Raw genomic sequence first — 27,952 nt, 5'->3', positions numbered from 1 at the left:
GTCTTACTAGCTACTTTATGTAATTCAGTGTTAAGGGAAGGTAGCACCAATTGTGATGAGAACCTTAACATATAGCATGCACTTGACTGTTATATGATCCATCTTTAGAGCCTTTATGTTGTTCTTCTAATTTTATCTTTGACTAAATGAAATAAATCTTAGATTGTAAATTCAATTGGAACAGGGATTAATTACACTTGTTTTTTTTTTTTTTTTTGTTCACCATTATATTTGTAACACTTAGTGGTTTGGTATATAAAGATAGCCCTATTCAATATATATTAAGTGAATGAATGATACAGCCTCACTTTCTGATGGCAGAGGAACAGTGTGGCTTGCCTATATTAATGCACACTCATTAGCAGAACCAATTCCTGCCTATGAGTATTGGACTCCTAGCTTTCAGCTGGTACAAAAAAAAGTGAATGTTCCTAAAACGTAATTACTTTTGGGAGGAGTAGATAGTCCTGGGAATGAACTCAAGACTTCAAGTATTCTAGGCTTATGCTCTATTGCTAAGCTTTTCCCTTTCTTTGAAACACTAATACTTTATATTCATAAATGACATTATAATTTGGACATGGCTATACCATTTTCTAAATGTCAAATTTATGTAACAAAAATGTTAAGTTATGACACAAAAACTGGAAAAATAGTATTGAACCTTATATGTAGTTTCATAAAAAGTAAAAACTTTTTATTGCTTTTTTTTTTTTTTTGATAGGGGCATTTCTCTAGTGTGCCTTAATTGTGATTTCCTAACTGATGTTTCTGGCTTAGATAATATGGCTACACACTTAAGTCAACATGAAACTCATACTTGCCAAGTTATAATAGAGAAAGGTATGTATGCATAACTATTATTTCAGATATTTTATATTTATCGTTATTTTTGGTCAGCCAAAATACGGGCTCTTTACTAAGTCATTTGATTTCACTCAACATTACTCAATGCTTTTATAAATGTAAAACTTTTCTTCTGATTTCAGTTTCTGTATGTATCCCAACTTCTGACCGTCTTTCTGAGTAAGTGTAATTTTTATTAAGTGTGCTTTTCTTTGGTGGATTTTAACATGGTTGCATTCTTAAGTGTGCTTTTAATAGGAGTGAAAAATACTGAAGTCTTTTGTTTTTATTTTTAAGCTGCTTGTTGAAATAGGTTCCTGCTCTGTGGAGCTCATGACTTGGTGCAAGACAAATTGGGATTTCCTAAGTTCAAAGCTCTGAGATGTTTCTTACACAAAGGCAGCTACATAAGCCCATGACACCAGTGCTTATTACTCAGCGCTCTCCAGCTCTCGCATGCATCTAGATTCCTTGTGTCAGAATCACATGTCTTAACATACCTCCCCCCCCTCCAGTTGGCTCTCTAAAAATAACTTTTATTACTGTGGTCTTTTCTTTGCTTAAAATAATTTGTGTTTTTTCTGCTGTATTTGCCTCCAGAGTAATGTATTCCAAATAATATAGCTGTTTTATCTTTTTGTTTGTTTTGTCTGCTTTCTTCATACCTTATGCCTTGTGTTTTTAGGCCAGATGGTTGTCTTTTTCACCATTCGTTGTCTGTCATTGTGCTATTTTTCTTATTTTTCAGATGCAGAAGCAGCCCAGAGATTTCAAAACATGTCCAGGGTGTCCTTGGACAGTGTCCCCTTCGATGGACACAAGTGCTGCCTGTTCTCTCTTTCCCAGGAATGAGAATGAACTGACTATGGGACCTGCTCTAGGTTCTGCCCTCCCATCAGGCTAAGGCTGATTTGGTCAGAGACAGCCTCAAGGACCACCAAATTAATTATGGCTAGCATTGGTGGCTTTGGCTCTAAATCTTAAGCTTATGGGCTCATTATGAACAAGAAAAGCCCATCAAATCAATGCTTTGATACCAAATTAAAATTTAGTCATTTTGGCTGCTGCTGTTAAACGTTCCACTAGCACAAAGGCACTCTAGGACATGCAGACACCCTGATTGCTGGGAGATAATGGCTGTGTCTAGTCTTAAGACAACAGTGCTCATTGACATGTTCTAAAATTACTGTCATTGACTATATATTGTCCCATATCTATAATTTTAATAAGATTCTCAAATTCTTTTATTTTTAAATTTTAATTCTGATAGATTGATCTTCTGTTCTCTGAATGTACTGATGTCTGATTTTTCTGTTTTCTAAAACTTTTAATGTTTCACTTTGTCAAGAATTTCAAAAGTTCATGTAGGCTGTTTGTTTGTAGCTTTTAAATTTAGGTGTTGCTCAGGCCATTATATCTTCTGTCCCTATTTGAGGATTATTAATCTAAGTAATTCTAAATTTTAAGGTGTAACAAACTGGTGAGACATCTTGAAGATTCTAAAAACAAATTTTAAAGTAACATTTAATTAATATGTAAACTGAGTCATTAGTAATATATATTCCTTTGGGTAAAAGTAATATTAAATATACAGTGTAACCAGTAATACACAAGCCTCTTCCTACTTACACATTAAACTTGTCACTTTTTACATTAGCTACATTGAGTACAGATCAATTATTTTGATCTAGTATTTTAATAAATCTGTATTTGTCTCAGAAATTATTTCCTAATGAATAATTTCATATAAAATTAAATTTTATCCCGCAAATAGGAGCACTGCTTAACTGCTGTGTGCAGTAGACATCAGAGTACATCCACTTAATCCATTTGTGTTCCCCTTAGACCAAATAAAAGGCCTCTGTTCTTGCCTGATCTCTTGGGTTTTGGGGACAGAGTGCTTTTTATGATCTCAACAATCATGATCAGCAGGCTTTGAAATTACAGTTTAAGCCTGTTTTTCTTGCAGCTTAAAACTATTTACCCACCCCGATATTAAAACGTGATTTGTGCTTTTTGGAGCAGAGAGAAAGCCACTTTCAGATGACCACTTCCTGTCTTATTGTGTTCCTTGTAATTAACAATGAAAAAAGGTTGAATCCATTAGTTTTAAGCTTCTGAACAATTTTATACTGTCATGAAAGTATTTCTAAAATCACTAGGAACAGCTTGTTGTTTTTGAGGTGGACTTGGTACACTAGTCTTTATTACCTCATAATTTTCTTCTTATAATTCACTAGAAAAAGTGATTGTTTTCATTTTTAACATTAATTCTCTACTCATTTACATATTTGAGAATCTGTTCTTTTGTGGTCGAGTGTGTGCATACTGCTTCTCTATCACGAAGCTGGTTTTTGTAATATGCACCAAGTTCACTTTGTCTGCCTTTTTTTCTTTCTTTCTTTCCTTTCTTTTTATTTTATTTTAAATGAAACAGTCTTGTTACGTAGCTTATTGGAACTCATGGGCCTCCTGCCTCAGCCTCCCAAGTATTGGGCTTACAGGAATGACTACCACACCCTGCTATATTTTCCTCTCAAAGTTTTGACACCTGTAACTACATTTTAAAAAATTATTTAAAGTAACAAACCCTTTGTTATAGTCAGTTAGTTGGATTTGTCCAGCACTAGTCAGTTCTTTCTTATGTCTAACCTTGTTTACCACTGAATTTAATAATTAGTCTATGTACTGCTCTCATAAACCATCTCATGCTATGTGCTTTGGGGTTATTGCTGAATAAAAGGTATAGTTTTTACACTTTGAATCCATTGCCACTTTTACATTTGTATGGCTTTGGATTCTCAACCTTGTTTTGGAACAGCATCATATCCCTTGGACTTCATTTAGTCTATCATAATATGTTTATTGAATATGTGCTTTGTGCCTGACTCTGTTCTGTGTGCTAGAAGCAATTACTGCTGTCCTTGTGGGTGGTAAAATAAGCAGCATGCTAGAGCGTGGTCAATATTAGGAAGAAAAATGAAGTAAGGAAAGGAGGTAAAGGAAATATGAAGTGGGATTTGGAAGGGGAGGTGCCCTTTTAGTTTTGATGATCAGAAAAGACCCTACTGAGCGACGACATTTGAGTCAAGTCCCCAAGGGGATGAGGAAGGTCTGGGTACTAACTTGGTTATGCCTAAGTGTCTGCTTTTTCTCTTAATAGGAGTTAAATTCAGAATATGACATATCCCTCTTCCCAAAAATAATAACAGGGATGCTTGATGTTGAGAAGTTAAATGCCCATTTTATTTGGACCACTTCAATACTATATGCATTCTAATAAAGGGCATCCTCTTACATACCCCTTAAAGGCTGCCTGGCTTCATATCTTTACTGTATAGCTAAGGCCATAATTTATACATGGCCTGGGGCAAACTCTTTCTAAGATCAAATAAGTCAAGGAAATACAGGTTAAAATTATCTTGGCGTGTGGCACATACCCTTAGTCCCAGCACCTGGGAGACAGGGACAAGTAGATCTCTGAGTTCCAGGCCAACTACATAATGAGTCCTAGGCCAGCCAGGTAAAACGAAGGAAGGAAGGAAGGAAGGAAGGAAGGAAGGAAGGAAGGAAGGAAGGAAGGAAGGAAGGAAGGAAGGAAGGAAGGAAGGAAGGGGGGGCAATCAGTAATGTGCTGTTTTTTATTCTATATGTGTGTCTTAGAGAATATTGACCCACTTTTCCTTCAATATTTATTTGACATTCTCAAATTTTATTATTTATTATTAAAACCTAATAAATCATGTAAAATCCTAATATAGATTTATCATTATTCTTAATTGGAGCTAAAAAAAAATAAGTTGTATAAATAGTTGCCTTAAGATTCCTAGAAAATGTTCCTGAATCTCATAAGGTATAGTGTATAATTAAATACTAACAAGTACATGCGTGCTCTCCCACTTACAAAAAAATGTTATCCTCATTATATTTATAAAATCAAAGTAGTACATAACAGAGGCAGACCAATTATTAGCTTATTCTGCCTCTGATTTTAGGTACAAAGGATGCCTTTATTCAAGAACATGGTTACCTTAGTAACTTTTTGAGACTATTGTTATTTCTAGACTTTACATTCTTAAGAAGTTTCTCTGTTTTTTTGTTGTTTTTTGTTTGTTTGTTTTTTAATTTGTAAAGTTCTACTTTTTCCCTAAATGGCTCTTGATACTGAGCTCCATATTAAACTTTCTCAGACCCTTAAAAGATTCTATGGAATAGTAGAATGTAAGCTTTGTAATAGATTGAGGAGTTTAGAGTTCCTGCATTGTTTACTAGATGTGAGGGGCTCTGGTTAGGTTACCTGAGCTCTCTGCCCCAATTCCTCATCCTTAAAACGTGAATCACAAAAGAATCTATTTACATAGGTTGAGGGAACTAAAGGAATTGCTATATGCATGTGGTCTCTGAAAGTGCATAGCACACAGGCAATAGTATGAAAGTTACTGTGTGGCTGTTACTGTTGTTAAGTCAATATCCATGGTTTTATGTCTTCTACATTTTAGTAAGAAAGAATCACTTCATCAATTCAACCCATTTTTCATTTTAGACCACCAATATCATTTCATATCACAAACCATTGCTGCTTAACTTTTTTAAACTTGTGTACAGAGTTAGTGTTGCGGAATGTGTTAGTCATACCATTAAACTTTTAAGTACACTAAGTTTAAGCACACTACTATGTTTAAGCATATTACGTTATGTTTTGAGAAAATGTGTGTGATATGAAAATAGGTATATCACCTTAGATATACTATCTTTTTAAATTCTACCACAATTTTCCACTAAATTATACTGTTTTGTACTTGACTACTTTAGGGCCTGATATTTTCAGTGCACTTGTGATTTTGAGATCCTTTTGTAGCCTTACTCTATGAGACCCTAGTGATCTTATTCTTTTACACTTAAAAATCTGTTTATCCACACCTTTGTGACAGATGGTGCTATAAAAGGAATGCATCAGTGAAATAAAGCAGACAGAGCTAGGCATAGATCCTAGTTAAATAGTCTGTAGCATCAGTAAGATTTAACCCTTGCTAAGCCTCAGGTTTTTCAGCACTAAAGGAAACCTAGTAATTCTTTGTAGGGCACCTCTAACAAGTAGACACAATGTATGGAAATCAGTGGGTCATGTTACTAAGTCAGATAATTTACATAAATATTTAAATTATTTGGCACAGGCTGGAGAAACTAGCCACTTAGTAAATGTACATTGTTGTCACTGCTACCTCTGCTACTGCTGTTTCTGCTGCTGTTGCTGTTATTTCTTGATTATAGGAGATCCTGGTGACTGGATATCTGTGAAATATCATGGTTGAGAATTTTAATGACAGTACCTCTATACTGTAGTTATTTATAGTTTTGATTTACAGCTCAGTCTTTATTCTTCTCAACTACTGGGTAAATGGAATCACAGTGCTTTAATTAAATACTGTACAATTTTCTAACACCAGAATTGAGTATGATCCTGCCTGCTTTGTCTGAAGACTATGGAACAACACTGCCTTACTGAAAACTAGTACAGAACCTTCTCTTGCTTAAAAGGAGAACAGTCCTTTAAAACTGACATTTCCTTCCTTAAAGACAACTTTTTTTATTAATTGACATCAAGTAGGCATTTCCAAAATTCCTTAGCTGCTTATCCAAGCCAATTTTATGAAAGTACTGGTTAACAGTGTTCTCATTCTTTTATAGAATGCTGAAGTAACTTTGGAAAGTAGTACGTGTGTCTTCCAGTGTTAGGTCACATTGAACTCGGCCATGAAATTGCTGTTGTTTCCCCTTTCTTTGTCTCCTCCTCCTCTGTGCTCCAGTATGCCTGTATACTGTATACAGACTCACAGTATAAAACAGAACTGAAGTCAACTACTGTTTTGGTTTCTGAGATGTTTGTCCTTGCTGAAAAATTAAGAATAGAAAAATAAGTCTCACCCAGTGTCGTGGTGCACACCATTAATCCCAGTACTTGGGAGATAGGTCTCTGTGAGTTTGAGTCCATCTTGCTCTACATGGTGAGTTCCTGCAAGCAAGGACTGCATAGTGAGATTCTTTCTCAAAAAAAAAGGAAAAGAAAAGAAAAGAAAAAGTAAGAAAATAGTGAAGTTTCTTAGCCTTCTTTGTGGCAGTAGAGTCCATGGAAATTCATTATCTACAGCTCAAGCTTTTAAAGAGAGTCTAGTTTATTGAATAAAATGTCTTATAAAATGCCTTGTTAAATAGTTTTCAGTGCTTGCCTAGTTCTGACTGTGCTTACTAAGTCTGCTAAGGAGAGACTCCACTGTCTGAGAGCTGTGGTAAGGCTGCCTCAGCTTCTTTAAACTAGGTGGAAAGTTGTCTTTGTTTTGAAGATTTAAGTGACATAAAATACATTTATATGCTCAAATGTTCATTATACTTTGTTAACCCCTTGAATTTAAAGACTACTAGGAAGAAATGGAAATTGAAAACTGACTTTTCTTGAATTCCTTCCTCTAATTTCAGAATCACTGAGTACTGACTTAAGCTTCATCAGTGGTACTCAGTAGCTCTTCCATGGTCTGATACAGGTAACTTCCTGTATGTTCATGACAATAATGTTAGTTCCCCTCCTTCTATACACAAGACCACCAAAAACTGGAATTGGAAACATAACTGAAGGGTATGGTCTGAGTCCCTAAGGTAATATAGAAAAGGGAGCCAGACAATAGAAAGTCTACACTGAATGGTCAGCTGATCTAATATGATTTTTGTATAATGCTACATCGGAAGGAATCCAAAGTGAAATGCCATTTTGTTATGCCATTGTCAATTAAATCAGTAGTCAATATTTTTCATCTGTGCAAATAGTAAGTAAACTTCTGTTGGTGGAGTCATCCTGTTTTGTTTTGTTTTAAACCTTACTTACACTTGAAAATACTGTTTCGGCTTTTAAAAGCACTTTTACTGAGTCTGTGGCTGTTGAATAATATGTAAGGAGCTAGTCCATTATTTCTTGTCAATGTCTGACCTCAGTTGGAGGACAGAAATTTCTGGCTTTGGTCATAATCCAAGTTGTAGAGTAAATATCAGTCATTTTGAATACCTACATTAGTGTGGGGTAAAAAGCAAACTTTTGGGCTGATCTGTGAATTCATTTGGGGCTCTTCCCTTCTGTAAACCTCTGTATGGTGGCTGATTGGAGAGACCAGGAGATCTTCCTTCTGATCTAAGTCATTAGATCTCAAATCAAATCTTCAGGAACTCAGTGTTTCCTTATCAAAGTAGATATATTGCATATGGGTTTTGCATGAAATTCATTGCTATAGGTATGAAATGTATACGAACATAAAATGGTTTCTGACAGCTTAGACTTCTACTATGACATCCTGAAATAAACGGAAAATGAGAGACCAGGTTAGATGGAAAACAAATTAACTTCCTTGTAGTCTATCCATTTTAGATAATCTGTTCCAATCACTGCCATTGATTCTGGGGTCAGTACCCCTCTTTCAGCCTTCTGGTACAGGACTTGTTATAGGTGGTAAATGGGATACCCAGAGTGAGATTCCACAGGCCGCAGGGGAGGGGTGTGGGATGGGGATGTAGAACTATACTCTGGCATTAACTGTGCCTTTTTTCTTTTTTTCTCTTTCTTTTTTTTTTTTTTTTCTTTACATTTTGGTGCACATTTTGTTTATTCCTTATCTGTCACTTTTTAAAAACCTATCTATAATGATATTTATGTATTTCTGTGCTAGAGGTCAAACATAGACTTTGGAGCATGCTGGCTACTTCTCCAGCTGTTTCCCCAAGTACCAGAGCCACGTCAGTAACCCTGAGCAGTAGCCCCAGGCCAGCACTTGCTGGAGAAAGTGTCCTCCCAACTGACCACTTTCCCAGCCTACTGGATAACTGAGGTCATGGTCTAGCTTTAGATGATCTGATCAAACCCTCATGTTGACAATGGGGAGGTCAGTTCATACTAGATAAAATAAGGCTAGTCCTAGGGAAGAGCAATCAAAATTAATGCCTAATTAATTAATTTCTCAGAAATTGTTAAGTGTTCTTATTATCCTAAGCTTATGGAAAACTGGAGTATAGTAAGCCAAATAGTAGGCCGTAGGTCATGTAACAGTTAAGAGAATCTCAATTTCAGATTTGACTGTCTGGCCTTAGAAATACTACTAAGTACTATTATTGCTTTGTTGTACCTATGATTCCAGGTGCATTTCTTTGTGCTTTGGTTGATTAGCCAAGGAACTGGATAAAACCCATCTTCTCTTTCAACAGAAGGGGAGATGGCAAGTGATGCATTCATAGCACACACACAAATATATACACACACACACACATGCAAACACGCACACACACACACACACCACCTCCATGTGTTAGGGCATCATTTCTGATGCACAGCAACAAAACATTACAGCAAAGAGTCACATGGAATCAGTCTTTTAGCAAGATTAACCTGACAGTCACACTCATGTTTTTGGGTCAAAACACTTTGAGGCAGAGAATTTCTCTCTCTTCTTTCTTTCTTTCTTTCTTTCTTTCTTTCTTTCTTTCTTTCTTTCTTTCTTTCTTTCTCTCTCTCTCTCTCTTTTCTTTCCTTGCTTCCTTCCTTTCTCTCCCTCTCCTCCTTCCTGCCTCCCTCCCTCCCTTCCTTTTTCCCTGACATGGTCATAAGGGAGCCTGATTACAAGACAAGGGTTGCTAAGAAACAGTGCAGTAGAAGTGTGATGTGCAGCCATGTGTTCAACCTACTTCTGCGTGTTTGTAGCTTTGTCCCTTTATCATTTTAGGCCTCAGATTCTCTCATCTGTAAGATAAGGGCAGTTGTATAATAAAATCTTAGGATTCTGGGGTAATATTCTGAATTGAATTATCAACCAATTGGAAAACTAAGAAAAGCAGGGGCATTTTGCTGTGGGTGTTGATTTTGAAGTTACCTGGATAGAAATAATCCAGGGAGTGATTGGTACCTACAAGTGGATGTTCTGCAGCATCACATCCCTGTACCCAAAACTGAATTTATCGTCTGCAATAGCCTCTGAGTTTCTTAGTTAATGCCTCTATCGTTGTTCTGACAAGTCAAGGCAGACATTTGTGGTGGGTTGTGTTTCTTTCTTTTCGTATACCTTTGTCTGGTAGACTTAAATTCTGTTGTCTCCAATGTATTTACTATGTCCTAAACTTTTAGGTTTAGGATGGACACTTAACTGTCATGGTATTCCCTGAAGTTAGTGACCTCTGCTATCTCTTCAGTTTTGACTCCTGTTTGATTGATGCTGTGCTCTGTGTTTCTGTGAGATGTCTGTACTGTTTTTAGTCATGTCAGTGCTGTCTTGTTTCATGGTATTTTTATTCTAAAAACTTTTTTGCCTCTTCTCTTTTGGGTTAGCCTTCTGCTTTGCTAACTCCTGTTCCTCCTTAAAAGCCAAGTTTCGTTGTGCTCTTTGCTGTCCCTTTCCTGTCTCCTGATCATCGTGGCTTGGTCCTTCAAGAAGTCATTGTATCATATAGATGTTTCTTTTCTAAAACTTCAGTTTTCTAAATGTTTATTTCGATAGGTTTTCTTGACAATGACCTCCTCAAGAGGAGAGACTTGATTCTTAGGACCAGAACACTTAGCACACAGTGTATGTACAATATGGAAAATGTCTGGCTAAGGCCTCTAGTCCATGCATCTGCTTGCTGACACATCTCAGAGAAAATGGTCAGAACGATATTGTTGTGTTTCACTGATTTTTCATACTCTTGATGCTGTCCTTTTAAGTCCTGTCTCAAGTGGTTTGCTTTACTACTGACATGTATTTCTCTTTGCTATTTACATTGTTCTGGGAATCTGAGTTCTGTTCCCTCATGCTTGGGCAGAAGCACCTTACCACTGAGCCATCTCCTCAGCCTCTTTTAACAAAGATCCTTACATTGAAATATATATTTTGTAAAACTAGAATGTGACCCACCTAAACTGGACAAAAAAGTATTTTTGTCCTAGTGGGTCCTTCCCTCACCTCATAGCATATTTATAGTATGAATAAAATCTCAGAAGAACAGTACTATAATTAAACCAGAATATTCACGTCGTGTATAGCCTTGTCTTGAGCACATGATCTGCAAAAAATGAACAATGCATTTCATTTTAAACATTAGGCAAAGGGGGTTAACTTGTAGAAACTTAATCAGCACTCAATAGCTTTCCATGGAGAATAAATATTACTTTCAAATCATGTTGAAATTGGCACTTCTGTTCTTTGTGGTGAATCTTAGTGTCTGATCAAAATGCTGCACTGCATTCTGTAAAAACATAGTATGCATTCACAGTTGAGCTGTGTGATTGGCTGGTTGCAGGTCATTGGCTCAGAACTTTGAGCTTAGGAAAGTCACTACATCTCAAATTACAACTATTTCAGCAAGTATCTTTAATATATTTAATTTAGGTAACAGTTCCTTTTCTTTTCCACAAGTGTGAAAGATGTTTTAGTATGTGCATTTAAGTTTATGAATCTTAAAATATGCTTTTGTTGTTGTAAAATCATAGTGTCCTTTTGATTGACAAGTTTATAATGATGAAATTTACAGTGAACATTTATAATTTATTTTAGAGTTGTTTTGAATCATGATGATAATTACCTTTTTTTTTTTCCTATAAAGAAACTAATAGTATGGTAAAGGCACAAAGCAGGATTGAAATAATAAGCTGCTTACAGCTAGTTATTTTAATAGCTTCTTTTGATCTGACTTCTTAACCTCTTAGCTGGTAAAATGAAGAGTAGTGAAAAGTCTCTTACCAGCCTTGTGATGCGGGAGTGCTGAGAGGGCTCTCTTGGACTAGGTGAAATGCTATAGACAGTCAATGGTATTTGCTATTATTTTCAGTAGTAGAGTAAAATGGAAATAATCTTAATATCTTTAAATACTTTTTGACCAACTTGTTGGAATATTTTAGACTTAATTTAGAAATGGATGTCAATTACAATAGAGAAATATTTAATTTTAAAACTTCATAAATAAAATTTTTTTGCTTTTTTAGGCAACTCTTTATACATAATATTCTTAATGTTTTTTAAATCTTCCTATGTACCTTATTAAAGCAATGAAGTGCTATATAATTTATTTATGTTCACATTTAAATATTTAAAACAATTAAAATCTTAACCTCGAGAGGAGTAGTTAAGCTTTTTCAATTTTGTGCATATTTTATTTTTTCAATGTTAAACTAATTATAAATTATTATAGTATACTTCTAATGTGGCGGTTCAACAAAAATTTATTATCCATTTTGTTACATTTTTATCTATTAAGTATAATATAGATAAATAATGTCTACATTTAATTACTAATATCTAGGAAAGCACTAACAATTAGTTTTCTCTTTTTTGGTAGTGGCACAATGGATTAAGTGCAGAAATTTCTGTATGTGAAGCAGATTCTTTAGATTTTAGCATACCCGTCTGCATATACCCTAATTTTTAAATTATATCCTTATATAGGAGAAGGGTATTTACTAACACCATATTTGTTGACCATGGAAAAGGCCCTTAGAGTAGTTGATAGTTCTGTTATATATCTTCATTTTTGTGCATGAAATTTGTTGTAATAGCTTTGTTAAATATATTCTTTATATGTAACTATTTAGTTTTTACAAAATTACAAATCATTTAACTCTTCATAGTGTATTTCAGGTCAGCATACTTATTTATACATCTTAAAATCAAATTTAATTATTTAGTCTACAAGAGTTTCTAAAACAAAGATCTTTTAGAAAAAGTTGCTTTATATTAAGTTGATATTTTAAAAGATGATAGAGATGTCATGTGTCTTTGTTAATTTCAATCTTACCATTAACATCTTTTAGCTATAAATAATTTTTAAAATGTGTTTTGAATTGTGGTTTATATAAGAATTTACCCTCAATTTTTTTTTTTTTTTTTTTTTTTTTTTTTTTTTTTACTGGCTTCAGAATTATGTTAGTGTACGTATATTACAGTAGGTTTGTCACATTGAGGTTTGCATTAAATCCAAGTCATCTCTCACTTTTTATGCCCTAAGATCAGCAAACTCGGATACAAACTGTACATACAGGTCTTTTGCTTGCTTTCCATTCTTAGAGTGTTTCTTGGAAATTGCTTTATTAATATGTTCTTCTTTTTGTAAGTATACTTAGCAAAGAGACAGTTTCTTAAGTTCTGTTTTTCTTAGAAAGGAAATAGGTTTTTTTTCTTGTTCTTGGGATTACACCAGGGTGCCTCACACATGGCTTGGCTGGCACTCTATCCCTGAGCTAGACCCTCTCCTCAAGTACATCTTGTTCATTTACTTAGCATACCCGCTCAACCTGTTGTTTGTTCTCAGTACATTATTCTTACATTAAGTTTTACAGCGTTACTCAGTTCTATAGACTGTACATTGCTTTAGATTGACATTTTAATTAAGCATGCCAAAAACCTATTTCATATTTCCTAATTGTAAATATAATATAAAATAATCAATACTTATTTTGTTTTTAAGATTAAAAACTGAAGCTCCCACTAAGGGACAAGAATCTGTGTCTAAGGTAAAGTTTGTTTTATTTAATAACTTCATAATTTTTTTCATTTGGAAGAATTATTGCCACAATTTTTCAAAAATTTTCAGTTGTAAATGAGTATCAGTAGCAATTACTGCTCTTTGTAGTATGAAAATAATTGAGACTAAAAAAGTCTCATTTAAAATAAAATTGTAAGGTAAACACCTTTGTTTTGACAAAGAGATCACATATTTTGGTTTGTTTATTGTTTAGTTTAACTGTTGAGTGATGATGATAAATTTGTGAGTTAAATTCCAACATCAGTAAAACCTCAGGCATTTAACACCATAAGAAATTCCAGATGGCCTAATATTTTGGGGCATTAAAATTGGCAAAATATATAACAAAGAGAATAAAAGTATTTTGTGTGTATATTATATTTTCATAGATGCTTAGAATTATCATGTAAACATTATTTGCTAGAAGATCTCTCTGATTATCTAGAAATAGTTTTGAGTTAGCCTTTGCTTTCTTAATAGTGGTTTGTTTTTAATTCTTTAATTTTTTTTTTCCCTTTTTGTGAGTAGAATGAAGAGAGTCAGATTGAGCGTTTGCTGAACAGCTTTTTTTTAACCATAGGAAGTGTTCTTTGGTTTAAAAGGTTTTCAGTTACACATATGTTCTTTTATTAGATATAGGATTTTTAAATTGGTTTCTTCTTGAATGGGTTTCAGTGGTTGTGGTTCTCAAGGAATCGGGATATTTCACCTACGGTGCTGAGCTATGTTGAGTACAGTGTCACTTGCGGTGTTTCTGTTTGTCTTTCCAACATCTGTGGGTGCACAGTGATGTCTCTTTTGCCTTTGGTAGTGAAAATGTTGCCCCATTGTCATGTTTTGCATTTTTTTTATACTCTCTAAAGACAGAGACTACAATTTTGTGCCTTACGTGGCTAATCTTTTGAGTTCTTGAAAAACTAAAATTTATGTTTTATGACATTTATGTTTTTCTTTATTTTCCATGCTTTTCATTTCTTTGGAAACCTTTTTTGTTTCTCTCTTTGACTTAAAGACCTTTCTTTCACATATCTCCTGTTATATAATTTTATATTAAAATATTTTCATTTTGGAAGATATTTTTGTTGGATATAGATTTCTAGATGGAGAGTTTTGTCATTTTCTTAAGTTGTTTAAAGAATTTGTTAACTCTTCGTTCTTGTCAAGTTGTCTGATCATTTCTGAATATATAATTTGTCATTTTTCTTTTGTTTCCCTCAAGATTTTATTTTCACTTGTCACCTGTTAGAACTTGATGTGCCTAAGTCTGTTTGATGTGTTTGCTTATTTATGTGCTGATCTATTTGTAGTCTTCAGTTATTTTTTAATATTTTTATGTATGTATGTATGTATTTATTTATTTATTATGTAGATGAATGCTCTATCCAAATGTACACCTGCATGCCATAAGAGGATAACAGATTCCAGTATAGATGGTTGTGAACCACCATGTGGTTGCTGGGAATTGAACTCAGGACCTCTGGAAGAGAAGACAGCGCTCTTAACCACTGAGCCATCTCGCCAGCCCCAGTTATTTTTTATATTATGCTAATTGATATATTTTCAACTGTCCCTTAGCTGCTAGCTTTTGATTTTATATCTATTAAGGCCAATTGATGTTGACTCCTGTTTTTACAAGCCTTGGGCTGGTTTCCACTTACCCAACTCATTCTTTCTTCTTTTCATATTTGTTGTTTTTCAGTTTGGATATTCTCTGTGTCCTGACCACTCACAATTGTGCAAATGGGTTTTCAGTTGTACCTGTATATTGACAAGTCCTTCAATGTCCTTTTAGCTCTAAAGACTTTTTAGTGTTTGAGTTGAGTGTTTTCTGATTATCATTTATGATTCTCTATTGAAATTTATACTCTGCTCATGTATGCTGTACCCCTTTCTAGCTAAAGCATTTAACCCATTAATTGTAGTAATTTAAACTTCTGGGCTAGAGAGATGGCTCAGCTCTTAAGAACATTTGCTGCTCTTGGAGAGGACCCAGGTCAATTCCCAGCCACCACATGGTGTCTTACAACTATCTGTAACTCAAATTTCAGGGAATCTGATGTTCTCTTCTGGCCTCCCTGAGCACTGGGCATGCACATAGTACACAAACATCCAATACACGTGTTAGATATTTGAAAAGTTTCAAGGGTTTGGGTGGGTGAAACGATGGCTCAGCACTTAAAGGCACTTGCTGCTCTTGCAGAGGACCTGGGTTTGGTTCCCAGCACCCACCTGGCAGCTCATAACCATCTGTAACTCTAGTTCCAAGGTATCCAACCCCCTTTCTGTCCAACCTGGTAGCCATTAGTCACCCGTGATTACTGAGTACAAAGAAGTGATAATATTAAAGAACTTGGGGAAATGCTCTTACTCAGACCTGCTTTAGGCACACTGTATAACTATTCCAAACAATCACTGTATGCCACAAAAAGTACATTTCTTACAAGCCAACATACTATTTCAAAAGAAGGGCTGAAGAGATGACTTAGTTTAAAGCATGGGTTTCTCTTCCAGAGGACCCAGGTTCAATTTCTAGCACCACACATGCATGTGGTCACATATATACATGAAGGGCAAAATATTCATGCACATAAAGAAATAAATCTTGGATATCATTTTCTGTCTGGAGTACTTTAAGATGGCTTAGCTGGTAGTGTTTGTCAGGCATGCATGAGGATTAGAGTTTAATCCCCAGCAGTCGTGGTGGCACATACTTCTAATCTCAGTGCAAGGGAGGCAGAGACAGATCTCTGAGACTTGCTTTGAGCCTTATCAGTAAGCTCCAGGTCCCAAAGAAAGACCCTGTTTCAAAAAATAAGGTAGCGGAGAACATTGAGGAAAAGACTTGATGTTGACTCTGGCCTTCACTGCATGCTCACAAACGTACCTTTATTGACAGTTTTTCTGCCTAAAACTGAGATGGTTCAAAGCTAGTACAGTGCTTGCTGCCAAGCCTGATTACCTGAATTTGCTTCCACAGAACAAACTCCTGAGATTTTCACATGTGTGCCATGGCATAAGCAGGCCATAGATACATAAATCAATATAAATGCATATCTATGTATTGTGTCTATACATGCCTATACACATACATACATGCACACACATACATACATACACACATATACATACATACATACACACACATAAAATGGAAAATAGGTATTCTTTCCATGGTGATTGTAAAGCTAGATGTAGTATCATGTACCTATAGTTGTAGCTACACAGGAGCTCAGGACAGGCGGATTCTTTGATCCCAGGAATTACACATCAGCCTAGGCAACATATGCCACCCTGACTGTTAAAACACAAACCAAAACATAACCCAAGAACATCGATAGGCTACTGTTACTGCTTAGTATGAAAAAATATTATTTACCACCATTTTCATCATCAGTTTTTTTGTAAACCTAGCATGTAATATTGTTAGTCAGACTTTGTGTTGCTGTGACAGATACTTAGGAGAAAAACTGAAGAGAAGAAAGGTATGTATTTTGCTTCATGTTTCAGAAGTTTTGATCATGGTGGTTGGTGCCATTGCTTTGGGTCTAAGAGAGAGAAAATACCACATGAGCAGGAACAAAAGGACAGAGCAAAGCAGCTCACCTATGGCAGGCTGACGGAAAGCTCAGGGTGAGGGGAGGAGTCGATAGAGGTCCAAGTACATAACTCCAGTGACCTACCTCCTCCGTTTCCCATCTTTCAAAGCTTCCGTCACCTACCAGCGTACAAAGGCACCAGTGGATTAATCTACTGATTACAGCAGAGTCCCATGATTCAGTTCCTTCAGTACATGGAACTTCATATAGAAACTACAACAGCAATGTGCTGCTGTTTGTCATTATTGATATGTTTTTATGAAAATGTTATGTACATGTAATGTACATAATTACTCAATATTAACTCAATATTTCATTAACTGCACTAGTTAGGGTAAATATATTAATTTATACTAAACTTTTCAAACAAAAAACCACATCTCAACAGCCAATTTGGTATAGTGTTCAGAAGAAAATGTGTGGAGAAATTGAACACAAATACAATGGGTTGGAGTGTTGGCTCGGCTAGTAGAGTGTTTGGCTACCATTGCATAGAGCCCTGAATTCCATCCTTGACTCAGGCCTGTCATCACCACACATGTGAAGTAGAGGCAAGAGGGTCAGGGGCTCCAGGCCATCCTGACTTCATAGTGTATTTGGAGCCCACCTGGACTACATGAGACCCTAGGTCAAAAAGCCAGTAGAAAATATGTAGAGTATGAAATTCTTAATTAGAAAGATCATAGTTTCATAAAAGTTTCTTTTAGCTAGGTATACGATAATGGAATAAAAGTAATAGGTTTATACAAGGCAGTATGTCAATATTTCTCACCCAAATAATCATGATACATTCTGTGCTTATTAGCTCATAATTACAGATAACATACCTACTGAATTATTATTGAGTGCTATTTGCAGGTTCTCATAATTTTGTCTATTGTTTGAATTTCTTGGAAGGTCTTGGTACCTTCCAGATTTTAAGCTGTGTATGGTAATCTTGGCGAGCAGTTATTTTTTCTCTCAGGATTTAGCATGTTAACTCATGCCTTCCAGGCTTTCCGGGTTTCTACTGAAAGGAGTCACTTTGTTCCTATGTGTTTGACTTTGTGAGTTGGTGTTTCTCTCCTAATAGCAATTAAATATTGTTTATGTGCTCTGTACTCCAGGCATTTCAGCTCTTAGTGTGAAATAGTTTTTTCTGGTCTTGTCTGTTGGGATTCTAAACGTGTACTTGAATATATTTTTACACTATTTGGGGCTTTTTCTGCTATAAATTCATTACATAGGTTTCTGTGTTTTTTGTTAATATTCTCAATTACTTCTAACTTACAGATTCTTGGGTTTGATCTCTTCATCATGTCCCATAGTTACTGAAATTTGCAATAAAGATTATCTTTTTTTGTTTGTTCATTTTCTGCTTTAATGATATCTGAATGCAATTTCCTCTGCCTTGTTTTCCATTGCTGCTATTCTTTCCTCTGCTTTCATCTGGTCTGTTTGTGTTAAGTTGCATTGTGTTTCATATTTTATCATGTTTTTCATTTCTAACGTTGCCTTGCTTTTTAGCATTTCTTGTGTTTCTGAGTTGCAGCTTGTGTGTTGGGATAGATATCTTTTCTAATTTTACTTGGAAGTAGGCAGCCTTTTCATTGAGAACTCAGTCTGTAGTACTACTCCAAGAAGAGAAAATGCCTCAGCAGGACACAAAACCAGGCATAGAAATAGAATTCAAATCAATAAAGCCAATGACTATCCCACCAGTAACTAATCGAAAATAAAATGGGACAGGCCAGCAAGGTGGCTTAGCAGGTAAAGGCACTTGCCACCAAGCCCAGTGACCCAAGTTTGGTCCATAGGACAGACTCCTTTGATCTCAGCATGTGTACCATAGTACAAATGTGTGCATGCACGAATGAATGAATGGTAGAAATAGTATTGAGTAGGCCTTAAAGTTAGAAATTACAGTCAGGCCAACCTGATCTACAATGCAAGTCTAGGACAGCCAAGGTTACACAGAGAAACCCTGTCTTGAAAAAAAAAAAAGAGAGAGAGAGGGAAAGAAAGAAAGATACTACAGTCAGTAACAAGAATAAACAAATGAAATAGAAGAAGCAGACAGGTAAAGGAGTAATGAAGAAGTGGTAAACTTGGACAAAGAGAAAGTGATGAAAGAAGACCAGAAAGAAGAGGTGAATTAAGCTTCTTCCCTAGAGTCCTCCTTGTCATTTAGCTTCTTTAGGTCTGTAGATTTTTAGTGTTTATCTTATATAACCTGACTAACATCCATTTAAAAGTGAGTATATACCATGCATATCTCGCTGCTTCTGGGATACCTCACTCAGAATGGTTTTTTTTCTAGCTCCATCCATTTGCCTGCAACTTTCATGAATTCCTTGTTTTTTGTAGCCAAATAATATTCCATTGTGTAAATGTACCACAATTTCTGTATCCGTCCTTCAGTTGAGAGACATCTATATTGTTTACAGAGTCTGGCTATTAAGAAAAAAGCTGCTATGAACATAGTTGAGCAAATGTCCTTGTTGTATGGTTGAGTATCTATCAGATATATGCCCAGGAGTGGTATAGCTGGATCTTGAGGTAACACTATTCCCAATTTTCAGAGAAATCACCAGATTGATTTCCGAAGTGGTTGTACAAGTTTACATTCCCACCAGCAATGCAGGAGGGTTCCCCTTTGTCCACCTCTTCTCCAGCATATGTTGTCACATGAGTTGTTGATTTCTGATGGGTGTGAGATGGAATCTCAGAGTCATTTTGATTTGCATTTCCCTCATTATTGAGGACATTGAGTATTCCTTTATTTCTCTGCCATTCGATATTCCTGTGTTGAGAATTCTCTGTTTAGCTCGGTACCCCCATTTTTTAATTTGGTTTATTGGTGTTTAATTTCTTGAGATCTCTATGTGGGTTCCCTAGTAAGAGGAGAATAGACAGTCTCTGACATGAACTCAGTTGCCTGCTCCTTGATCACTTCCCCCTGTTAGGGCGACCTAGCCAACACACAGAGGGAGAGGATCCAGGCAGTCTGATGAGACCTGATAGGCTAGGGTCAGACAGTAGGGGAGGAGGACCTCCCCTATCAGTAGACTAGGGAAGAGTGGTAGGGAAGGAAGAGGAAGGGAGAGTGGGACCTGGAAGAGATGAGGGAGGGGGCTACAGCTGGGATACAAAATGAATAAATTGTAAATAATAATAATAATAAAGTAGTGAAGCTGCTGAGAATGCAGATTTTTCAAAACAGAAAGAAGAGTTGAAAAGAGCATGAAATAAGAGACTTTGATCATATAGTAAAAAATAAAATAAAAAGATGTAAATATAATGAGGTGACTGTAAAAGAGGAATTAAAAAAAAGAAAAACAAGAGAATGCAACTTTTAAAAAAGATTTTTTTTTTTAAAGGATGAAGAATTTTAGAGCCTTGTCTTTTGAGTCTTCTTTCACTGGTGGAGGCTGGCAGCTGGTGGTTTGAACCTGGAGTCTCTGCTCTTTGCCACTGGTCTGTCCTGGCCCAGTGTCTCCCCGCCAGTGCTGCATGCTTTTTGGAAGCTTCCTTTCTTCATGTTCTAGGAACCACTGCTGGCCACATCTAAGCTTTGTGGACTGAAGGCTAAACAGGTTCTGACTTGCTCCTCAAACCTTTCAGCTGTGTGCCCCTGGTTGATGAGCATCCAAGTTGAGGAACTCTCTCAAAGGCATCAAAGAGTAGAGCAAACAGTCAAAACTAATCTATGCCGAAAAGGCCTAAGGGAACCCAACAGTTTCAGAGCCTGCCTAGCAGTGGATCACCCTGGGGGAGAGAAGGATGGGACTTAAGTGTTTCGTTCTTGCTGACATCAGACCTCACATAGCAAGGAGGCATCTTTAGAGTCTAGACAATCTGCCAACCATAGGCTAAAGACAGTATCATCTCCCCAGTAATCACAGGTTCCCAAATTATCACAGGGAGGGTCACTGACCATTGGCCCTTCCTCACATGAGTTCCCTGCTGCCTAAACTGTTTGGCATTTGTCTTCCATTCTTTTCTCTGTGGTATAATGTCTCCAGGCACTCTGATTTGTGATTGTCCCTTGTTTTTTGGTCTCCAGAGTAGTTCAGTAGGTTCCCTCTCAAGATTGTGGTGCAATGTAGGTTGTGGTGAAATAGATATTTTTTTTTCTCCAGTGCTGGTCCTGCCACACAGGAGGAGTTATTATCCTGCCTTACCAGACTTAAGACTTGGGAGGATTGTAGGCTTATCCTGTGGCTAGGACTGTTATCCTCTTTTCAGCAGGATAGCCTGCCTGGCCATCTTTGTGGATCTAGCTTCTACTTCCTTCCCTGGGAGGGATGTGCTAGAGCTGAAATCTGTTTACTTCTGTTGCTTATGTAGCCTTTTTGTGTCTCCAACACCACAGCTACTCATCTTTCTTAATTCCCAATGTTTTGTCTCTTCCTCTTTTCAAAATAAAATCTCATCATTTACAGAGTCACATGTAGGTTGCTTTAAGAACTCTGCCTTTCTTTTTCTTTCTTCTTTCTTTCTTGGTATATTTTAAGCAGGCTTTCTCTGGGTAGCCCTAACTGTCCTGGAACTTTCTTTGTAGACCAGGCTGACCTCAAACTCAAAGGATTCACCTGCCTCTCTCTCAAGTGCTGGAATGAAAAGTGTTTACCACCATGCCAGGCCAGAACTCTGCCATTTTTAATCCATTATGTTTTGAATAGAACTTTTATCTAAAAGTAAATCGTGTACTGCTGATTAAAAAAATTTTGGTTCACTAACTTAGAGAGATGTGCAGAGGGTTACTGAGTTAGAGAGATGTGCAGAGGGTTACTGAGTTAGAGAGATGATGTACAGAGGTTTACTGAGTTAGAGAGATGTGCAGAGGTTTACTGAGTTAGAGATATGTACAGAGGTTTACTGAGTTAGAGAGATGATGTACAGAGGTTTACTGAGTTAGAGAGATGTGCAGAGGTTTACTGAGTTAGAGAGATGATGTACAGAGGTTTACTGAGTTAGAGAGATGTGCAGAGGTTTACTGAGTTAGAGAGATGTACAGAATGCTGATGTGCTACATTGTATGTCAGTCTCAATAACAACTGACCCTAAACTTTTCTGTGAAACAGACTTTTTCCAGAAGGAGAAGTTTTTCCTTGATTTTGTTGCTAGCAGTAAATACATGATTTTTTTTTTCTTGATAAATCAGTCAAGCTCACTTTTTATTGAATATCAAAATCAGTTATAGTTTGGCTTTCATTTAAAACAAAAGTGGTGTTCTATGAGGGGGAAAAGTCGGTGTTCAGCTCAAAACTCAGTCTGTGGCTGAGTGCTTTAAATATATGCATAGAATGTTACCAAGACACGAGTTCAAAGATTGAAACCTAAGTTGTACTTCACAACTCTTTATTTTCTAAAGAGTGACATGGATTCCCATGGTGTCTGTGAGTCACATTTTTAGACTTGCTGGTATAAATTTTAATGTGAATTTGCCTCCTGAATTTGTGTACATATAACCTCCACACTGTGCATTGATATTGTTTAGACTTTGTTGTAGTGAAATCAGATGTGTTATGTTGAACTGAGGGATTTTATGAAGAAATTTTTTTTTTACCCCCACAGTGTTGATGGGAATGTTTCTTTGGTACTGATTATTTTCTACAAAGAGAAATACAAATCTTTCTGGTTTTTTTCTCAGCCCCAGTACTAGCCTTTGCTGTTCCTGGTACTCACAAAGTCATGGCTGGATAGTTGAGATAGCTGACTGTTCACCTCTGGGGTAAAGGAAAGAATCACTACCTTTTGTGAATTAGAAAAGGAGCAATTAGGTTCCCAGCAGTTCCTGCGTTTCACTTGGCCTTTAAATGATCAGCACTGGACCAGGTTTCTCTAAAAACCTTGTATCTTAGATTCTCTGTCCAGAGTGAGTTTCTCCTTGACTGCCCTTCTGTGGACATCTCATTGTCACATGACCAGCCTGCTGCACCCTTTCCACTACTTCAGCCACTCCCTCTTCCAAAACTTTGTTGAAGTGTCTTCAATAGTAAGCATGTTGGTGTTTCTTGTTTCTTCTGAGTGATTTTTTTTTTTTTCTGTAGTTTTAGCAGTTTGGGGAGAATAAGGACATAAACGTGTGTGACAAGTTTAGGCCATTACTCATGTCGCAGGCTTCAGTCAGTGAGGGGCCAAGCAAGACCTAGACTGACTTCTGCCACGTGCTGTGTCGCTTGGACTTTGTGCCTCCTCCAGTTAGTTCTCACTTGTAATGTCTCACCTGTGGGTAAATGAAACTAAACTCCACTCCACAGTTTATGTGCTTCAAGACTGGTAGTTGCCAGGTAATGCTGAACAGTTCCTGGCATACAGAGCTTTTTTCAGTATTCCTTCCTCATGCTTCATATATAAATAAAATATTTCTTCAATATATCTGTTGTTTCATACTTGTGGCTTGGTGGTGGAAGAATTATCAAATTCTTAAATTTTTGAATAAGAATTTCAAGTATCTTTTCTAAGTATCTGCATTTTATGTAAGATTCGAGGGTAACTTGATACATATTCAGGTTTCAACTTGTTCTCTGCTTGAGTAACTATAGCCTGTATTTGAAAAATTTGGTAAGGGAAATAGGCATCTCACCATATGGTTCTTAGTGACCTGGAACTCAATAAGTAGACCAGGCTGGCCTGGAACTCACAGAGATCTGCCTGCCTCCGCCTCCCGAGTGCTGGGATTAAAGGTGTGAGCCACTATATCCATCTGGGAAATAGTTCTTAGTAAAGTTGGATACTGCTTCTTGACTTTGATTCACAACTTTTTGGTATCCTGAAATTGTTACGGATTGGGGGAAATGCCTACTCCTCCACTGTACACTTAGGATTGGAAAGTTCATTTTCTGTTTCTTTGGTGTATGAGCTTTTACACTAAGTTCCTCCTATCCAGGCCATTTAGTGGAATAAGAATAATAATACTTAAGTTTACCCGTGAATGTAAAAGTGTCATTGTTTCAGGAAACAGCAAGACGTAATACAACTGAAGGAGAACCAGGAGCATCACATACTAGAAGGTAAGACTAAGGGAAAAGTAAGTCTCTTGGCCAAGTCCATTGAAATATACTAATACTTGGCCTAAATTATATTTCATTGACATCTGGCAAAGTTATTTCAATTTTGTATATGATAGTGCTTTAGTAATGACTTCTAATAAAATTTCAAACTCTTAAAACAAGACTTGTAGTTTTAAAATTTTTAAACATATCCAGTGATATTTTATAGATTTTAAGTTTCTTAAAGTATTATAAGTATTGCCCCTGGTAAATGAAAACAGCTATAAGTTACTACAGATTACGGGATTGGACGTTACATTTATGAAAACATTTTTTGGAGGGGGAGCGTTTTGGTGTTTTGTTTTGTTTTTTTTGAAACATGGTTTCTCGTCGTAGCCTTGGCTGCCCTGGACTCCCTTTGTAGATCAGCCTGGCCTCAGACTCAGAGATCTGCCTGCCTCTGCCTCCTTGAGTGTAATTTCTTATTTCTATCTTTATATTTTATAGTAGATTACTTGTTACTCTGTAGATAATACCTTCCACCAAGTAAAATATTAAGCCTTAACGGGATATTTTTTGGGCTTCCACTAGTAAAATAGTCTAGCCTCCTTTTACCTTTATCCTAGAGTTGTGAGCAAAAAAGTTGAACAAAATGTTGCCTAAGCACTTAGGAAAATAAATACATCATCTGTACATTACTCAAATTTTTCTATAATATTTTGTCCAGTATGATCTGAACAAAATTAATTTTACAAATTTGAAAGGAGGAAAAATGTGGGTTTTATCGATGACTAGTGAACATAAGAAAAGGAGCTCAGAATGGGTAATTGATGAGTTTAGTTAAGCTGGTGGGATGTAAAAGTCAGAATCATTCTGAGAGACTAATAACATGTAACTACTAAATTAACATAGACAAAAACATCCTTCACAGTGGCAGTACAAATGAACCATACATGGAGGCAAGCAAAACTTCACTAAGCTAGCTTTCATGGTGGACTATTTTTCAAGTGAATTTTTTCATTTAATTAATGTTTAGTTGAAAATCTCAGTGGGGCGTGGTTTGGAACAGTGTTGTCCCAAGATCACTCTAAATTCAGATCAATAGAACAAAGTAAATTACAGAGAAATTCCTTTGTATACTCAGTGATCTCATAGTAGAGGGCACCTGAAATCCTCACTGGGGTAGCCAATTCAGCACACTGAGAAAGGGTCTAAATTCTGGAAAGATTAATTACTATGAATAGGAATATGTAGTAATTTATTTTTGGTAAAGAAGTCATCCTTAGATCTAGATAAGTGGCTGGAAATCTTGCAAAGCCGTGTCTACCATTTTATGATTCATTTAATCCAGTTTGCACACCAAGGTCAGAGAAACGTTTATATATACACCTAAATATGTGTGTAGATAAGCATGTACCCATACGTGTGTGCATTCTTTGCATATGTGTTCAAGTGTATGAGTTTAAAAATCAGGGAAATGTTTGTGAATGCTGATTGGATTTTATATGGGAAAGAGACCTAAGCATAGAGTATATAGAACATAAAAGAAATTAAACTTTTTCATAGATTGATTGCCTAAGCCCTCTGGCAGGTCATAAGAGACTAGGCAGGCAGGGCTCCGGGGCTTGTATCTGTTTGAGTAGGCAAGTCTCTTCAACTTGTTTTACCTCTTTGAGTATGTCTGTATTTTTTGTGGCTCTATGTTATGAGTGGATAACAAGTGGTTTTGTTTTTCAGTAAGCAGAATAGAGCTCCTTCGTCAAAAGACGGCAGTGGGCGTGATGCAGGTGTATGTGAGGCTGCAGGAACAGCAGCCTGCGACGGAGACGCAAGAGCTGCAGAATCAGAAAAGGAAAGCGCAGAGAACACCCTGAGTCGGGAGTCAAATGTTGGAGCAGAGAATGTGGCGGAGAAAGAACAAACACAGCACATCTGTCAGGGGATGGAGCTGCAGGTGGACCGGAGTTCAGAAAGCACAGATCCATGTGCTCAGAGTAAAGAGCACAACCCCAGTGAAACTTCAGAGACATCAGGGGTTATTGGCATTGATCAGTTTCTGAGGCAAAGAGATGAACCTGAATCTGTGAGTTCTGATGCAAGTGAGCAAGGCAGTGTTCGTTTGGAACCTTTGACACCATCAGAGGTACTAGAGTACGAAGCCACAGAAATCCTTCATAAAGCTGATGATCCTTCAGCCAACAACAATGACACAGTGTCCGATCAAACATGTGGCAGTCATGGAGGAAGTAGCCCTAGCAGAGCGGAGGCAGCAGTAGACCTGACAGATGGAAAGGAAAAAAGCTGAAGTGATGTAGTCATTCCAAGTCTAGTTCCCAACAGAGAGCACCTAGAACAGTGCTGCCCGGTGAGCTCAGCAGTGCCGTGGGAGGGGTCAGCAGTGGGAGACTGAGGGAGGTCCTTCATATGCTTCGCCTGTATGTTCAATCTTAGTAAGCCAGGTTACCAGTAATAGCATGGTTAGTATGACTTTGCAAGTTTTTAAAAACCTGAACAGAACTTTAGCAAAAACTAAGTTTGCCATCCAAAGGTCTTTTAGCACTTTTTGATAAAATCTCATTCAGTGATAAGAAAGTAAATATTAGCTATGTTAATCAGACTTGTCAGACTTTCATTAGTCCAAAACTGAAATCCCTTATCACCTGTATATTCCTTTTAGTAAATTTAAAGGAAAAGATTTGAAACCATATGTTTTTTTTAAAATGCCTATAAACTTGGTCTAATTTAAATCTTTAAAAAAAAAAAAAAGGCGGGGTCATTGTCTGCTCTTCCAGAGGTGTTAAGTTCAATTCCCAGCAACCACATGGTGGCTCACAACCATCAATCCTGGGATCTGATACCCTCTTCTGGCGCACAGGTGTACATGCAGATAGAGCACTCATTAAATAAAGAAATCTTTTAAAACAGAATACTTGTAAACTGCCAATTAATTGTTAATATCAGTGAAGGCTTTATTTTTAACATGATCCTGGTAATGAAGCATGCTTAGAGTGCTAAATTGACCTGTTGAGAATTTGGATGAATATAAACTTAAGTTTGGATTTAATATAACATTCCAGTCTGTCAGAAGCATGCAAACAGAATTTTAGAATCTGTGCACCTCCACACAAGTGTTAGCCTGCCAGGCTGTCAGCTTACCTTTATTAAACTTTCAGTGAAAGTGAGATTATGAAAATATAAGTTTATATTTGTGCTTTTAGTTAGTGTATAAGCTGTGTAGAACTGCCCCCGCCCCCATGGACTAGTTGTATAAAGTAGAAATCTGTTATTGAAACTCTTATAGCTACTATGCTTTTAATATTGTTTCAATGATCTTTAGCAGTAGACCCACAAAAATGGTCTGGAAGCCAAACCAAAGTATGGTAGAATGTAGGTGAAAATCATTGAACTGAAAACATGCCTCAGCATGTATTCAACCATGTTTAAGGGACTTTCCTTAATTGTAAAAGTAGAAACTTCAAATGGGACCCTAAAAGCAGAGGTTAAAAAAAAAAAAATGGTTGTGGAAATTAGGCTAATTTATCTCTAAGTCAGCTACTAAATTGATTTTTCAGATATAGAAATGAATATAACAAACAATAATTTGCTTTGAAGTACTAATAAAAATTTATTTTAAATGCTGTATTTTTAATTCTTAAAATGTGCTTTGAATTCTTAAACTGTTTCACTGAATGTTAAATGTTTTCAACGCCTGTTAAAATTCTATTGTATATAGTAGTTTTTGAGTAAATAAAAACCTGTCTTTGAATAATTTTATTTCGGATCCCTGCTTGGTCAGCCTGTCTTTGCTGTTGTGCCTCCCATGCAGTAGCTCTGTACAGCAGACTCCATTCTATGGGCTTTACTGACGGAAGACTGAAAAACTGAAAACACAAGGACGCACAGCATTACAGAGAGTACTTCTTTTACAGCAAGAAAAATGACAGTATTGTATTTTTTTTTATCAACCTAAAGAGGTTAAATAGAAGAAGTAATAGAATTGTTTTCTTGAGT

General features: G+C 36.4%; 1 protein-coding gene across 4 annotated transcripts in view; it reads left to right on the top strand.

Annotated features, from left to right (window-relative positions):
• Nucleotides 1-27,710, top strand: part of Znf280d (zinc finger protein 280D) — an 85,211-nt gene extending 57,501 nt beyond the window's left edge. For 2 of the 4 annotated variants that reach the window (XM_060384795.1, XM_060384794.1), the window contains 5 exons: nt 725-843; nt 990-1,026; nt 13,312-13,357; nt 23,907-23,962; nt 25,679-27,710. In XM_060384795.1, the coding sequence (XP_060240778.1) occupies nt 725-843; nt 990-1,026; nt 13,312-13,357; nt 23,907-23,962; nt 25,679-26,246 (826 nt within the window). In that variant the 3' untranslated portion in view covers nt 26,247-27,710. Of the gene's footprint in view, nt 1-724; nt 844-989; nt 1,027-1,594; nt 2,066-13,311; nt 13,358-23,906; nt 23,963-25,678 lie in introns of those variants that run through there. The other 2 variants (XM_060384796.1, XM_060384797.1) reach the window with 2 other exon arrangements.
• Nucleotides 27,711-27,952: the final 242 nt, after the last annotated feature.

The sequence above is a fragment of the Meriones unguiculatus genome, chromosome 6 (assembly GCF_030254825.1).
Source record: "Meriones unguiculatus strain TT.TT164.6M chromosome 6, Bangor_MerUng_6.1, whole genome shotgun sequence".
NCBI classification, from domain to species: Eukaryota; Metazoa; Chordata; class Mammalia; order Rodentia; family Muridae; genus Meriones; species Meriones unguiculatus.
This window is presented reverse-complemented; position numbering and strand designations above follow the sequence as displayed.